This window comes from Protomyctophum parallelum (assembly GCF_964188405.1).
Source record: "Protomyctophum parallelum genome assembly, chromosome: 21".
Taxonomy (NCBI): Eukaryota; Metazoa; Chordata; class Actinopteri; order Myctophiformes; family Myctophidae; genus Protomyctophum; species Protomyctophum parallelum.
The window spans coordinates 24,710,322-24,728,046 of record NC_139713.1 but is presented as its reverse complement, the minus strand read 5'-3'; the positions used below and the strand labels follow the sequence as shown (position 1 = coordinate 24,728,046).

Genomic DNA, 17,725 nt, shown 5'->3' with positions numbered 1-17,725 from the left:
TTCGTCCCGCGATGGTGTCGCGCACGCAGACCCCTACGCTCACAACAGTCGCATCATGAGCGTGTATATCAGCTGTTCTTTGTGCGCAATACTGTTGCGCTTTGAAGTATAAATGTCTCCTAGAGTGCATCTCCATAGCCAACACACGAGAGGATCGAATGCACTGAAACCAGGCTATAGCGCTGCCCAAAACAACAGGTTTGGAGATCTGTTGGGAATTGATTACATGAAACAGTCACCCGTGTGCACAGTCCCAATGTTTGTAAACAAATAATTGGTCTATTTGGTTTCATTTTAAACTCTCAAGAGTTAAAGCTAAAGGGTTAAATACCTTAAGGGTCCATTTGGTTACCAACTCTCCATCATTTAGCTGGGGACCACCTGGAACCGCCTGGACCACTGGAGTGGTGGTTAATTGGTCCCTGCTGGTTGAAAAGTGAAAACCACTTGTGTATAATGTATTTGCTATAATACCAGAGGTGCTCTGTATAATACAATTCCTATGCTGCAGCTAGTAATACGCCGTCCCATGGCTCCCCCTATTGACCGTTTATGGTACATACGCGCGCATGTGCACTTTTTAGCTCCTGCTAAAAATCCACAGAAGAACAAGAAGAACAACACGGCGACTCTGATCTGACTGTTGACACAAAACGAACGTGTCGTTTCAGAACAGTTTCGCCAACCACTGAAAGTCTGAAACACAGCAGGTAAGATGAACAAATTCACGTTGTTGTGTTTCATCTATTTATATGTACTCATCTTTTAAGATGAAATCATATTACTCTTATATCTGCTTGTTTGTTATGAATGTGATTGATCTAGTCATGGTTCACATGACGCTCGTAGCCTACTTCATGTTTCAGGGCTAGTGGTGAATGATTGATCATAAACTGTAATCAGCAGTAGGCCTAATCATTTTATACAGTGTTCCGAATCTGGGTTGCACGTGGTTTGTTGAACTCGATCCCTCTGGTGTTGAGCTTAGAGTTGAATCAAGTGTATACTTCGTTGTCATCAAATGGGTTCAGATCTGAGCCAAGTCTCCTGAGGAGGCGTGTCTGAAGCCTGTCCTGGACGGGGTATCCGGACGTTAAAACAAATACTACTAGGCTACTACTACTATATAATATACTACTACAACAACATGGGTACTTGGCAACTTGGGTATCTTCTTGGTGGTGTGTGTAGCGAATCTTGTAGACCAGACCCATTGGCATTGCATTGCAAGATGCTGTACATTCCAGCCTATAAAAATAGGCAGGGGTGAGGTGGGTTCTGGGAGTGAGGTCAAGTAGCTGCCCTGACCAGTTTGTTTTGGGAAGTCCAGGCCCTGCTCATAGAACATTTCATGGTAGGGGTGCAATGCCTTAGTTTAGTTTAGTTTAGTTTAGTTTATTTGCACATTATGTAAAATAACAACAATATGGTAAAATTAAAAAAATACAGAAATCAAATATTTCAAATAGGAAACAAGATTAGTTACATACATGATGTGCTGGAAGTGCCAAAAAAACCCAAAGGGGCTTATCGAGTGGCCTTCCTATAGAAGCTACCAGTTGAGCTTAAATAACAGAAATTAAGATATGAATAATATTGGTAAACCTAAGGATTGTAAATAATAATAATATCAAGACCGCTCCGCAAACCGTTCGGCCACCGCTGCCCCTTACTGGAGATCCTGTATAGGAATCTTGTTCTTTGGTTGACGTTTTTTATTACATTGGTGGCAATTTTATCACCGGAAAGATTTGCCTCCAGGATCGAATCAAGGTAGGTAATTCCATCTTTTTGTGTGCTATTATTGTCACCCAAGAAGCCATCTGCCTTGCCGAGATTACTATTTGATCCAAAGAGAATGGATTAAGTTTTTCCCAGGTGTAAGGATAGTTTGTTATCAGCAAGCAGTTGTGCAGATTCTACCGGTTTTATGAAACAAACAGCAATGTTGGTGAGTTTGACAATGACGTTGTTTAATACAATCAGATAGGACTTTTCTGTTTGGATGTATGGGCTGTCAATGGCAACGTCATAGCAACGTACCATGACTCCGGGTAGTTTACAATGGTTAACCATAGCGGCCCTCACTGGACGGGAGGTATTCATTGATGACTATTACTTCCTCCAGAGTCCAGAAGAAAGATGAAGACACGAAGTCGCTCTTACCCAGAGGTTGCACAACAACCTTCTTATCAAACGTTGTGTTATTGCACCCCATGAGCAGAGACAGGGGCCAGATGGTGGATGAAACCATAACAGAGCTATCGTTGTCAGAAATGGCTGTTATGAGAGCACAGAGTTTCAACCTGACATGCCATGTCAATATTCCGACCTCCCATAATTTCCGAACTAACACTATCCCTAACCTCCGTCTTAACCGGCCACGTAGGTCGCTAACCCTAACCTCAGTCTTAACCGGCCACGCCTCAGTCTTAACCAGCCACGTAGGTCGCTAACCCTAACCTCAGTCTTAACCGGCCACGTAGGTTGGACTAACGGGAGGTCGGACTTACGGGCAGCCCCCCACCCCCATGATTTGGAGTTCACGATGACATGACCAAATATGATAGATGGCACAGGAGAAATTGTTTATAAAAACTGATTTTAACCTATCACATAAATCCCATATTAAATCTCAAGATCACATGTTGGGGAGTTGGGCTAACACCACTAGCTCTACAGTTATTAATGTCCTTCCTTATTCACTTGATTTCAGACCGGCGTGGCGAGTCCAGACTGCAGGTGAAGATGAACTCTCCAGACTCGGCCAGGGATGTTTCTGTTAAACAGGAACCTGAAGACATTTCTATTAAACAGGAACCTGAAGACCACCCACGCCTTAACCTCGCCTCACCAGACTTTTCACCTCGAAGGAAAGCCTGGTCTCTGTTCCAAAGGTGCTGTGTGAACCGGTCTGGAACGGATTATATCGTTACGTCATGTTGTAGTTATTGTTTTGTAGTCATCAGGCAGGAACAATCAAACAGAACTTCTTCTCCCTCAAACCGGAAGAATAACAATAGCTGTAGCTTTTATTGAGAAAAATCGGTTTGAGGGAAAAAGAAGTTCCGGACTACAAAACAATACTACAACCTGACGTAGCGATATCATCCGCTCCCGACCGGTTCATAAACCCGAAATGGAATGGTGCACAGGCTACCCACGCCTCAGTAAGTTTCATGTGCTCTTCCTTTCTTTAATATTTTCTGTTCTGTACGGCTGCCTTATTTTCACTGTACAATAACAATGGTAAAAAAAGAAAAAATACCAGGACACTCATAATATCCCGATATGTAAATCCATCATTGGAATATCTGTCAAATTTCATTTTGAAAGATATTCTCTATTCCAGGGGTACTCAACTGGCGGACCGCGGTCCGCGACCGGACCGCGGACCACCTCTTTGCGGACCACCCAAAAAAAAAGTTAATAATATAAATAACATCAGATGGTACATTTCTCATGTGAAATTGCTGCAAAGGCCCCCAAAATGTCCCCCAAGGGCCTCCAAAATTCTGGCGCGCGCTATGCGCGCGCGCAGTGTGGCCTGCCAGGGCGTATAACTCCCGGCCTGATTTGTAGTTCCACTCCGGGCCTGCACTCTGCACCCCATTATTGGTTGGGTGGAAGGGGATCTGATTTGTATAAGCTTGGCTTGACCATACTAAACGGGCATAGAGCCCCGCTCTCCGAAGGACGCCACACATGGGACCGGACCTCGGTCTTAATTGACCAGATCCAAACAAACAGTATGTACAACAATAAATGCATATAATATATTTGTATAATGTTTTTTCAATAATAAACTATATACTAAACAATATAAATGTAGCCTACAATATTTACAATAAATGTCTACTATATGAATCAACAATAATAATAATAATAATTGCATAATAAACGTATATAAAAGTTTGAAACATTATAAAACAATATAAAAAAGCACAATATTTACAATATTCGAGTCCCAATAAATCATTGCGGAGGAGAAATGCCACGCACGCTGCAGAACATCTCCAGGTACTGCAGCCTGTCCATCAGCTTCTTGTTGTCCGCCTCCAGCACCTTGAAGCGGCTCTCCAGATCCTCCACGTAGGCCTTCTTTCTCCCTCGGGACATCCTGGCCGCATCCTTGTTCTGCTGCAAACGGAGCTGCCTCTTCTGCTCGGCGTCCATCCAGACTTTGGGCTGCTGGCCCCGGCCCCTTGGGGCCTTCCTCTGAGGAAGACCCGCTGCCGTGCTGCTGGGCAGAGGGCTTCTTTGCACCATGTCCATTGTCGTCGCTGTCCCCTGGTGGAGACCTGAGCCAAGGTTGTACAGACCTGCGCTGCTGGGGGGGCTTTGCAACGTGTCCATCACTGTCCACTGGGGGAGAGCGCCCGAGACGAGGTTGTACACTGTGACCACCTGAGGAAGCTGGGCGGTGGTCATCATCTGCTGGAGATGTCCTGAGCTGCTGGGGATGGGCGTGGTGGCCATCAACGTCCCCTGTGGTAAGCTGGGACTGTTGACGGCGGCCATCGGAGCTTGGCTTGAGGAGCCTGCAGGGCTGGATGCCACCTGACAACGATGCTCAGCAGTGGTGGTGTCCAAGTCCATCATCGTCCTTGTCTCCTGAGGAAGGCTTGTACAAGCCGGGCTGGCTGCTGTGTTGGTAGCCATCTGACGATGGTGCTCAGTGGTACTGATGTCCATCATCGTTGTGGTTTCCTGCGGGAGGCTTGAGCAAGCATGGCTGGCTGCGGTGGTGGTAACCAACTGACGATGGTGCTCAGTGGTGGCGGTGGCGTCCAAGTCCATCGTCGTCGTTGCAGTCTCTTGAGAAGGCTTGAGAAAAACAGTTCAAATAATGCAGCCGTTTCAACGTCGTTGTCGTCTCCTCCTGCGGCACCTGGCGTCATCACGTCCCACCTACCGGGGGTGGTGGTCGTCTGAGGACCAGCTGAGCCGTTGGGGCTGTCGTGTGAGGTGGTGTGCGTCTGAGGACGGAGCATGATGAAGGGGTCCATCATTGTCCCCTCAGTAGGGCTCGAGTCGTCGGAGTGAAGCAGCCTGTCGAAGATGGCAGCCGTTAGGTCTTCTAAACTGTCTCCTCCTCCTGTGCCGGCCTGCAGAGTCACGTCGTCACCGCCGGGTTGCAGCAGCTGCTGGTCATAATACTGCCACCTGCAGGGTGCGACGACGTCCTGCACATGAGTCTCATCCAGGGTGGAGTAAGAAGGCGTGAACGCCGTGAAGACATCCCGCACCTGCGTCTCATCCAGGGTGGAGTAAGAAGACGAGAAGACAGATGGCCCTGTTGCATGGACCACCTGATATCGCTGCTCGGATGTCTCCTTCATCACCACTGTTGTTGTGGGATGAAGAGGAGGATGTTGCCTTGGAGCAATGAGCATCTTCATTGATGTTGCTGCTGAAATGAGTTGCTGAGATAACGACTTGAAGCTGTAACCGGTACTTTCTCTGTGTGTGTCTCTCTTTGTACTGTGTTTGACGAAGTCAAAGGTGCAACTGAAGCGTTTTAGCGTTGAACTCGACGCTAATGTTTTAAACCTGGAACCGACCAATCACACCGCATCAACAGTCTACGTCATTCGAACTCGGCTTCCGATTGGCAGTTACCACCGATCCTCGCAGTTCGCGGTGTGAACGTGAACGCGTTTGCTGCGCGAGACATTTTAAATTTAATCAAACCGCGGACGTTGGAGTTGGACAACTCGACCTGTGAGTGGCCGAGAGACGGTGGAAGGGAGCGCTCAGGTGCAGTCAGTTCAGATCTAACGACGGATATGGCTGGAACTATTATTATGGCCTGTGGCATCACGTGATGTTTATATTTACTTTATTATACACATCAATGGATGCATTATAGCGGCCTACTGACAGTTTGTCCAGCTCACACGGCTGTTGGCTGGGGCTGATTGCGGTCGGGCCCTACGGGCGAAGGAAAACAAGCGCTCCCTAACGTACGTTACGTTAGACGTCATCCGAAAGTGCCAGTAGCAAATGGTAACGTCATCCGAAGGCGACTGCCTGCCCTGGTAGTAAACAATGAATATGTAGTTGGAGATCACTTAGCAGCTGAAAAAAGTGTGAATATAGTTTGGATTGGAGCATTTGAGTAAAATAGTGTAATGGCGAGGAGACTAGAACATTCTCTCTTTTCTAATTGAAGACTTGGGAGAACTCGCCACGCCAGGCATGTTTACCAACTGCTTGTTGTTGTTACTGGTAGTGGTACTGTTGGATGGATTGGATTATCTAGCGAGTGTGTTGTGTATGTTAACAAAAGATCCAAAAAGATGAAAAAGCGATTTAATATGCACACATTCCTGTCACAGAACCCCTGAAAAAAGGTTAGTCGTTAAATGTTCAAATCATGACTCAACTGCTGCAGTTTGTTTCTAATTCCAAGGGATTTCCAAGTTAAGTTACAACCTTACACAGAATGACGTTGGAATGATTACTGCCAAATATCCATGCATGGCATGCAGATTTATCCTGTTAGTTAATAATAGGCTTTGCATTACATTACAATGTAATGTACATTATGAGTACTTATGAGTGCTTATAGCTATAGTTATACAGTGTTACAAGCAGAATGTAATGCATTGCAAGTATAATACAAATACATTATAATTATAGACATTGTATGTGACAGTCTTATTGGATGTGTTTGGCATGCATAAGGCTGTCACGATTACAAAGTTAAGCTGGTGATTAATTGTCACAAATAATTGTGATTAACGATTTAATAGTTGTTTTTACATTGAACATTTTGCAGTTTATTTCTGTTTGTCTTTTAGGTTTCGTAATCACAAATGGCAAAGGGCAGATATGACAAATAACATAAATATTGTTGCTGTCGGGAGGAAATCACCTATAAAGCTAACTCAATTTTTGAGGTTTTAGATTTTGCATAAATCAGTGCTATTGAACACAACATCTGTGTCTTGGTTAAAACAATATTGAACCAATAAAAAGTAGTGAAATGCACTTCGGACAAAACCTCTTGATTCTAACGGTCTGCTAAAGCAACTAACTCCACCCCCTCTCATGCAAGTAATTGACAATATTATATAAAGTCACAAGTTAACACCAACTTTAATGTGGCAGTATTGCTTTGTTTTCAAAATATAAGGTTTTCTTCATTTCCTGAAAAAAAAAACATTTTTCATTTCCTGAAGAAATTACATTTTGGAGTTACCGGTAGGTGGTTTCTTCCCGACAGCAGAGATATGCAAAGAAATTACTGTCACATTTAATATTTTTGAGGGGCGCTATCCCCTCCTATATACAGGTTTAATGTTTGTATTTAGGTTAATGTTTGTTTTAAAAACGCAATTGACAATGAGGAGAAATTAATGTTTGTATTGTCACTAACACAAACATTAAATCCCGTTAACAATAAAGAGAAGTTAATGTTTGTTTTGACACTGTTTGTTTTACATCATCATTTCATCATCTAATCATAGCAACATGAGTTAGACTTTAATACATTATAGCTAATAATATTGACATTGTTCTTTATTTCATACGTTTATATCCTGAAAAAATAATTGTTCTTATAAGTGAATAGACATGGATTAGATGACCATTGAATAAAGTAACATTTATAGCTGCTATACCAAATTCCCTCCTCGATGTTGTAAGATGATAAGAGCGCCCCTCACTTCCCACGGGTGTGATTTTTTTATAATCTTTTCTTTCCCAAAAATGTACAAAATAGCGGAGATCTGCTATTTTTGAAAATGTATGGACATTTTGCAACATAATACAAAAATATAATAATAATTATTATTATTATAATAATAATTGTGACAGGCCTACATGCATTAATTTACAGTCTGGTGGTGTGCGACATGGAGTGTGCCACCATCCAAAAGCAGCGGAGAGAGCTGCAGCTCCTGATTGCTGAACTGAAGGACAGGGACAGAGAGCTCAATACCATGGCTGCGTCTCATCACAAACAGCTGCAAGCCTGGGAACAAGACCGCCAGAGAGTCCTTACTCTAGAGCAGCGCTGTGCACGATTACAAGGTGAGAAACTATTAGTCTATGCCTTCAGATTCATTCATGCATACAAGCTAAGTCTTGTATGCCTGAATGAATCTCTGAAGATTCCATGTTTTGGTGAAAACTTGCCACGAACGATGACATATTGTGAGTTAAATCTGGGCAATATATCAATATTGTACTATCGATATTGTGCCGTGAGACTGGGTCGTCTGGGATTTTGGATATTGTAATAATAACGTAATATGGCAAAAGTGTTGTCTTTTCCTGAAATTTATCATATTTAAAAAAACAAACAAATTTCTCATTTTTGATCTTCCATTCAGTTTTACAAACAAAATGTTTAATAAGTCTTATTAGCTTTGAACAATTATATGTTGACAAACAATCCACTCACTCACTCAGGCCTCAAAGTCCGCTGAGGTGAGAGTAATTCATCTTTTGTTTTGAAATGGGCTATCAGATGAGCTGCAGAAGCGTACTGAGGTGATCCGGGTGTTGACAAAACGTGTGAAAACAGTGGAAACCAGGGAGAGGGAGATCCAACGGGAACTCGGCATGACCCAGCAGCAGCTCCAGAAGCTTGGACACAAACAGCAGGACATCAGCCAAAAATATGAAGACCTTGAGGTGCTTGGAGGCATAATTTCTAGTTCTCCTTGCTTGATTTGTCATATTAATGATGGTATATCTTCCACCAGGAGAGGGCGATAGCTGGAAGGAGAGCTGCTACTACTTGCTCGCTAGGCATAATTTGGGCATGAGTGTAATTTCAGAAAGAAATAGGTTGTGACAAAAAATAAGTTCCCACTTAAGCCCCACTTAAAGTGAAAATATCTACAGGCTCTCAACGCAACGCCTTGAGAACTTGTAGATAAACTATTTTGTTTGGGGGCGAAAAGTGAAATTTTTTCAAAAGGTTTGCCTGTAATGACATTCCCAAACTAAGGATGCCATGTTGACAGTGGTTAATAAATGAATGGTTGCATACAACAAAACGCTTCTCTAAAACACATGTCACGTGTAGATGGACAGGCATCGATTGCGATGAAATCAGTTTGATCTGTCCAAAAACAATTCAGAGTTGGGGACAATATGCATAAAATACCTGCATTTGAGGTTAAATGTGTGAGCACTAGGGGGTGGCAATTTCCGTCCCCTGGTGCCCCAAATGACACCTCTGGCGGGTGCTACGGAACACCAACATATTTATCTTTCTTTACAGAAACATACAGAAAGCAATGACAATGATGTTTATTTGTCTCTTCTCTGTGCCAGCGAAGAAACCAAAGCCTGAGCACTACGGTAATGGCTTTATCCTCTCAAGTTGGCTCCCTGCAGGTCAGGGAGGAGGAACTCAGCGCAATGCTCAAACTCAAGGTACATCATTTGACTATTTACTGATTTCTAAGTAGCTTTTTTGTATAATATTTTGGTCTGGTGCCTGGTATCAATGCAAAAGATATAATGAGAGGAGGATTAAGCACTATTCAAGGTTTCAGCTGGTCACAGCACTGCAAACATCACTCTCGTACTTAGATCCTCCTCAATGTTGTGGTTAAATAATAGTAATAACTAATAATGGTAAAAATAAATATTGGAAATGGTGTACAATTAGTATATATAGCTATTTCTGCGATGATGTCAACTGTTGACCTGTTTTGTGTGTAGGCAAACAATTGTTAGCCTATCGGTAGTTTTTGGGGAGTACGTATACCCCTTGGGGTATGCAGGAGTAATGTGATAGAGAGATAGTGGACAATGGTAGATTTTACTCTTTTGTTTACTGATTAGATATTGAGAAATGTGTGAATCCACTGATCTCTGATGTAGTAAACAAAATTAAATACAAAATTAGACAAGCACAACTGTTAGATAGCAATGCATATTTGCACATATCTGCTCAGAATAGAAGGCATTAATTTTCACACACAAAAAAAGTAAATTATTCGAAAGATGGGTTCTTATTCATTCACAGTCAGCATCATAAGCTAGGTAGGCCTATAGTTTTTTGTTGCAGTCTTTTTAACCCATTTTGGGCTGGAACTCCTTTTGGTATTTTAAACATTATGTTATAATTTAGCTATTGAAAATAGCAGATCTATACGAGCTTGTAGGTCTGCTATTTTTTAGAAAATGTGGCACAAATCCTGTCAGGATTTAAAAGACATTTTATAAATTTGGACGTCAGGCCTTAAGCAAGATGTTAGGTCAAGGTAAAGGTGTACTGAAGCCAAATAGTTTGAGAACCACTGATCTACAGTAGTGTAGGGCTTCGACTAGCTGCTCAAAGAACTTTATGGTGACTGCCTGGTGTAAGTGCAACAAGGTGTGTGAGGTATGATTATGATTCTTCTTGGAGTCCTTAGCCATCTCAGAAGTCGTTCTGATTAGGACAGGATTATGTTTTCCCCCGACAGGACAAAGATGTAACAGAGGCCACCGTTCACATCGTTGACCTCACAAAGCGCCTGCGCGACGTGGAGATGGCACTGAAAGAGAGGCAGACACAGGACAGCAGGCTCCTGAAAGACCTGGAGGAGAAGACGCGCTGCCACAGAGAGGCCAGGGATGAGAACACACATCTGAAAGGTACAATGCATTACATACCATACTATACACTCTAGGGATGTGGAGTGCTGTGATTTTTACACTTTTTCTGTCTTGTATGTGTCTATGGCGTTTACATTACTCTAATAGACTCCCAGGTGTGGTTAGAATATTGAAATTTGTCTTCCCTTTGTATGTTTTTAGCTTGAAGTCGAAAGGCCCAATCGAAATTCACCAGATATAGTGACATCACAATATCATCCCTTCCCCTAATCCCCTTCATCATACGACATACAACAACAGCTGTGAGTTCAGGTGGATCGCCCAGCTGAAAACCAGGCATACATTTGTATTCTTTCTGTATATCACCAAAATGTAGATTGTTATATTGGACATTGAGGGAAATGATCGACTAACCAGTTAATTGATCGATGAGGTTATCAATTATAATTGATAGCAGCAGTGTCAAAAAGTGCGAGAGGAGACGGCATTGTATATCTTTAGCAACAGTGACAAATCTGCAAAGAAGCAGTTTTATTTTGTTTCGTTGTGTCAAGTAAAGAGGGAGGTAGTTTCTGTCAATTCATTAAGTTATTACTTTATGCACGGATACAGCAAACTGTAATGACCTTTTGAATGCGTTTGGACAAGATAGTGGGAAGGTTATGGGAGGGGGTGAGTACATTTTACAGAGTGGTGGGTGTGGCAGGGTATATTATTAGATGACGTATTACTCTTACCAGTAATAAATGAGGCAAGATGATGTAGATTTTATAAGATGTACTGTTTTTTTTTTTTTTTTTTAGAAGAGCTGCAGCAGCATGTAACACAGAGCAGTGCCCAGAGAGAGGAGATAATTCGTCTCAAACAGGAGGCACAGCTCCTGCGTAGAGAGTTGGCCTTGTCAGGTAAACCATCACACTGTGCACTGCCAAGCATGCACATTTTTATTGTAGGTGCCCCCAGATGTACATACATATATACAGTATATCTATCTATCTCTAGATCCATCGGAACACATTCTAAGCATTGTAAACTGCTGTGAGAAGCAAACTGTTCTATACATAGCCTTAACTTGGATCCGAGCCAAAATCACGGATGACATAATGGTTAATAGTCTTTTACTATCTTTGTTTTTCTTGATTGCAATCATTGGGTGTGGATCATGTTACCTGCCAGAATGCCAGCCAGGACATTGTCACTGTAACAGGATGAGCTAGTTCTCCTTGCTTGTTGAGCACTGCAGTGATTAGTCATGTTAATGATGTTATATCTTCCACCAGGAGAGGGCGATAGCTGGAAGGATGAGCTGCTATTACTTGCTCGCTCTAAACAGGAGCGCACAGAGTCTGAGCTGAACTGCCTGAGACAGGTACTCCATTCTCATGATCAGCATATCTCTGCTGTCGGCAATAAACCACCTAACTCCAAAATGCTACTTTTTCAGGAAATTAAACCATATATATATTTTTAAAAATTCAATACTGCAATTACTGCCTCATCAAAGTTGGTATTTTGACTTTATATATTGTCAATTACTTGCATGAGAGGGGGAGAGGTTTGGAGTTAGCTGCTTTAGCAGACAGTTTGTTAGTCCAATGGAGTTAAGACAAGAGGTTTTGTCCGAAGCACTTTTTAATACTTTTCATTGGTTCAATATTTTTTTAACCAACAAACAAATGTAAAGGATGTTCAATAGCATTGATTAATGAAAAAAACCTTAACATTGTGTTAGGTGGTTTCCTCCCGACAGCGACAAATTATGTTTTAATTAAACCTCTTCTCCAGCATGCAGTCTTCAGCTATATAACTTTGAAAACAAAACAATCACCCGAGGCCGAGAGCACTAACAGATGCACTTAACATGGAGTATTTGAGTTAAACAGCTCTCCAGCCTCTACAGTGTATGAGTTACTTGTTTCCTCGTTCTTCCCCTTCACAGCGTTGTCTGATGTCAGAGGTACCAATCTGGTTTCGCAGCATACCTCAGGCTGTGCTGGAATTCCTCTGCTTCGGCTCTTGTGGCCTGAGCTGTACAATAATGACAAAAGCACAACACAGTGTTTTGGACATGACTCAAGCAGGGGTTGACACTAAAGTCTCAGGTACTTTCCCACCGGGCAAGTAGGGGCGAGCGGCAGGGTACTTGCCTGTTAGGCAAGTACAGGTCATGTTTTACTTGCCCAAAGCTCATGCCCACTTGCCCGAAAAGTAAAGCGTTCATTATAAAATGATAGGTAAAAATGTAATTACCGTTCATTACACTACAGCTCTTATTTTATATTCCACAGGCCAGAAGACAGAGCGCTCTGGCCAGGTTCTGGTGTTTAGACAGATATCTCGTGATGTGTTAAATAGACGGTTGCGTCCCCTCTCCAACAAGCACTTGCCCGGTCGGGCAACCTGAAAGCAAATTCAACCTGCCAGAAATCTTTATTTACCTGCCAAGGGCAGGTATGCAACCATTTAGTGTCAACGAGTTTTAGGTATTAGAATTTAACAGTTTGTTTCTCACGCAACACTAACGTGTAATGCCTCATTTATCGGTGTGTGCTGAAACTAGCCGACCTACAAGCTCACAACAACGCGTCATACCTGCAACGTATTGTTAGTTTGTAGGTAGGTGAGACACTGCCATGCGACCAAGTATGAATCAATCTAAGAAATTATGTGTTTTGCATGTTTTGAGGTGTGTGAGAATCAGCAGAATGACGTGCAGCTGTTGCAGTTGAACCTGGACAGCACACGTGAAGCCCTGAGGGAGAGGAACACAGGACGATCATCACATGGCAGGTCAATATGATATGTGGATATAGTTATGATTAGTTATTATGGTGCCAAATCACAAGTTGGCTCAAGGCACTTGACATCGAGACACAATGTTTCTCCCCTCTTGGCAAGCATTTCATGACCGTGGCAAGGGAACGCCAGCTTTAACAAGAAGAAACCAGGCTCTAGGTCCTAGACCAGGCTCTAGGCCACCGACATCGTCAAGGCAGATGGCCGCCCACCCTAGAGTTTAGGGTGGGCGGCCATCTGCCTTGATGATGTCCGGTGGAAGAGAGAGGGAGAGAGATATACAGACAGAGCCTGGCAGGGGGGAAGGGGAGACAACAACACAACAACAATAATACTAACTGCAACGACAATGGTGACAACTATGAATGACAACATTAACAATATTACGGTACCAGGTCGTCCCCAGCTAAATAATGTTGGTAACCAAATGGACCCTTATACGGTAGATCTTTAGGATAAGTCTCATGTTACGCTATCAAACTTAAATTATTGTTAAACATCTGCATCACACAATTAGAGAATGTAGACAAATTGTTATGTTGATCAACGTTTGCATACGTCTTCAGTCTGAGAGGCTAAATCTCATAAAATGGTCCGTGGCTCAAATGCGAAATAAATTATTAAATAAAATAAACCTTGATCTGAAAATGGTTGGAAACCACTGATGTAAACCCTCGATCCGCAGCCAGGGTATCTGCAGTCAGGATGGATCCATGGGAACCTGTGTAATGAAAATGCACAAAGGCTCCAGGGAAGAGGTCCCTGAATGTTGGGTTGGTGACATGCATTGATAATGGGACATGGATGCAAACAGTGTTGGTAGTGAACATGCACTGATGGGACACTAGCATCGGTACCCAGGCTCTTATTTTCTTTCACATTCTGCTAAAGGGACACAACTTAAATGGCGAGGGGAAGAGAGAGGAGGACGGAACAGAGAGCAAGGAGGAGAGATGGAGATAGAGAGGAAGTGGTGATGGAGAGAGGAAGAGAGAGGGTGGAGATGGTCCTAAATACGTTTTTTTCCCCCTCTCTCAGCCAAGGTGATTCAACGTGTGGATATCTGGACCAGTCATTTCCTTCCCCGAGGATGAAGACGTCTGGGCCTGCATATGATAAAGGTTCTCTATCAACAGTCAATCAGCAAGACACAGTCAGTGGTGACCTGGGAGTTTTCTCAGCAGCCTCCAACGATGTAAGAAACTCCTAGAGCAGCTTATTTTAGATAGCCCTTTATGTTAGGAATGGATTTTTTGTCTGTAAATGGCATATCTGTTCTGTTGGAGCAGACCTATACTACTACTGTAGGTCTGCTCCTTTTTTCCTTTACACCAAATGTCTTTGCCGAAAATAGCTGATCTACACGTTGATTACTGATACTAGGCTTCATGTGGTTAAATCTCTTCCCAAAAATAGGGAACAGTGTAGACACTGTAGAGTGTACCACACAATGTCATAGCCATGTTAATGAGATTCTCATTTCTTTTGGCAGGGTGATTATTCCTTCTCCACATATTGTCTGCAGCGAATGCTGGATGAGTCGAGGGAGATGGTTGCCAGTTTGGATCTTAACACCCGGGGTTGCTTAAGCTCTTCACAGGACAATGTCATCGCTGTCAGACTCAACGATGACCACGAGGGAAGGAAAAGTGAGCCCTCTCACCTCTACTTGTCCAACAGTTCCCCCACAACAACACCAGGTCCATACACACGGTATGTTTCATCACCAACCACCCCTCTCACCTCTACATGTCCAACAGTTCCCCCACAACAACACCAGGTCCATACACACGGTATGATTCATCACCAACCACCCCTCTCACCTCTACATGTCCAACAGTTCCCCCACAACAACACCAGGTCCATACACACGGTATGTTTCACCTCTACATCACTCCACTTTCCACCTTACTTGATTTGTGTGCAAGGGTGTGAAAATAATGTTTGGAATTTAGATCATACTGGTGTCAAAAATTAAAGGAACAGTTTTGAGGTATGACAACTTGCCTGGCCCGGGCCGGGTGAGTGGTCCGGGCACCTTGGTTCCTAATGCAGCCTGACAGCGCATCGCTGGTTCGAGTCCCATCCACTTAGCTGTATCCACTTAGTCACTCCCTATCTCTCTCTCCTTATTTCCTGTCCGTCTCCACATACTTTATTAATAAATAGGCAACAATTCGCCAAAGAGTCTTCATTCAATGACAAAGACTAATTTAGCCGTAGTGATCTAATGTTGTTGTCTTGTTTGTTACCCTTGCATAACACTGCTTTACTTTTTCAACAGGTCAGCGAATCTCCACCCAAAGCCTGACGCCTGCATATAGCCAAAGATCCACAGAGACAAGCCAAGGTTCACACAATTTTAGAATACACAGAATTCTGCAGTGACTAATTGCCCAATTAGTGGTACAAAATGTTTAAAACCTCCATAAAAACTAACTGGACACATTTGTATTCTCTGGGTGACTAAGTCTTGATATGAAAAAAAAAGATCATGACTGGTTCTGTAATAGAGTTAAACAGACTTACGTTATATTTAGATTTATAAGTAAGTATGTCACGTTTTCCATCTGCAATCATACTCTAAGAATGTATGTATTAACTTGTTCAAAACAATCCCAGACTGGTCTGGGATTACATTGCAACACCAAAATGATAGGCCACTTTTATGAAAATGAATTATGCTAACAGGATATCAAAGGACTCTCTAGATTAGCTACTGTATGTATGTTCTAATTATGCATTGTATTTTTATAAAAGGCAATGATCTTCTCCAGTATTTTTATTATCATTCTGTCTGGAGTGGGTGGTATGAAAAGGTTCTACAGGAATAGACTGACCTTTTTAACGTTATTCCAGTTTCACTGCCTACATTACAAACTTGGATTGCTCAGAGAAAAACTCTTGAAATGTACTTGAAATGTTGTGCTAAACCAATTTTTTGATGGATTTCTTTTGTATCTGTAATTATAATTTTATACTTTAGATATTCATGTGCAAAATCAATTTGCATGAGTCTAATAAATTCTGAAATGTTTTCTACTTCAACTAGTAATTGTATGTATTATGCCATCATGTTTCATTTATTTGATAAAGGGTGGCAGATGTGTTCACAATCCTGTACTCACTTAGGCCAGTGGTTTTCAACCCTTTTCATATCAAGGTCCGTTGTTTATTCTGCATTTGAGCCACGGACTGCCATGTGACCCACCTTGACTGAGGAGCTGCCATCGTGCTAGCCTCGGAAACCCAGACGTTTTATTTCCTGGAAGAAAGAAACCATCGTGCAGCCTCCAGCTTTTCACCAGAGCAGAACAACGCATTTATTTATTTGTTATCCAAAATGACTTAATAGCACAGGCAGACTCCTCGCATACTAGAGCATGTCTGAAATAAATGTCAGAGCTGAAATCGACATGTAAATGTGAAATGCTTAAATGTGTAGCTATAGGTACAGTATAATGTTAATATATGTCAATTTGAAGCTATGATTCCCTGCTTTGACATGAAAAAACTAAAATGGAAAACAAATCCAATGGCAGCCCCTCAAGTCAAGCTGGGTCACATTTGATGAGAATTAGCCTCTCAGACCCAAGACTTAGAATACTTTGTTGTCGGATAAGAATTTGTCTACAATCCATGCTGGTCTAGATCTAGGTGATGATGGTGATGATCCTGTCTTCTCCATGTATGGTTATCCAGGGTTAGATGAGGTCAGTGTTGTGATCTTCATATATGGATATATATATATATATGGAAATGTGATGTCCAGATATATATGGAGGTGTGATGTCATGAGGCGTGACCATATATGGAGGCGTGATGTGACACGGAAATGCAGGTTTTCATAGTAAAGGTGTGATATCCATTCTGGGCAGGAACCCCTTTTGGTGTTTACCCCTTCAGGCCTGATTGATGCTGCTATATAAATATTTTGAGTTTTGCAGAAAACTTAGGTCAGGATTTAGAGCTGTTTTTAGAATTGGCCTCAAGCCTAAATGGGTTAAAACCAGGAAAATTCAATGGCTAGGTTATGCCATCATAGATGATGTCTCCTATCACCACTGTGGTGGAAAGTAGGTAAGTACTTGTAGTTGTACTCAAGTAGGCTACTATAACCTACTCAAGTAGCAGTGAGTAGTAGTGAGGTAATCTTTACTTTACTGGAGTATTTAAAATGTACAATACTTTTAATTACAGTTAATATATGAAATAAATACCCCATCTAAAAGCTCACAACCTGTGAGCTAGTACAGTAGATCAGTTATTTTCAAAAGATGTTTGAAATGGGGAATTCTGCACTGCATAATGCAGTGAAATACTTTAAGTGGGTGTCAAAATTGATGTCAACATTTGTCTT

General features: G+C 42.3%; 1 protein-coding gene across 3 annotated transcripts; it reads left to right on the top strand.

Moving 5' to 3' along the window:
- The first annotated feature begins 6,034 nt into the window (after positions 1–6,034).
- On the top strand, positions 6,035–17,201 carry ccdc62 (coiled-coil domain containing 62). Of its 3 annotated transcripts, XM_083793590.1 has the most exons (13): positions 6,035–6,356; positions 7,847–8,040; positions 8,480–8,646; positions 9,295–9,396; positions 10,437–10,608; positions 11,373–11,474; positions 11,850–11,938; positions 12,509–12,526; positions 13,256–13,359; positions 14,404–14,560; positions 14,858–15,078; positions 15,650–15,715; positions 17,017–17,201. In XM_083793590.1, the coding sequence occupies exons 2-12, from the start codon at positions 7,863–7,865 to the stop codon at positions 15,687–15,689; spliced, it is 1,350 nt and encodes a 449-aa protein (XP_083649716.1). In that variant the 5' UTR covers positions 6,035–6,356; positions 7,847–7,862; the 3' UTR covers positions 15,690–15,715; positions 17,017–17,201. The 3 variants fall into 3 exon arrangements, with proteins under 3 accessions (XP_083649716.1, XP_083649715.1, XP_083649717.1); XM_083793589.1 differs by lacking the exon at positions 17,017–17,201 and having other exon boundaries at positions 15,650–16,413; XM_083793591.1 differs by lacking the exons at positions 12,509–12,526; positions 17,017–17,201 and having other exon boundaries at positions 15,650–16,413.
- The last annotated feature ends 524 nt before the right edge of the window (positions 17,202–17,725 follow it).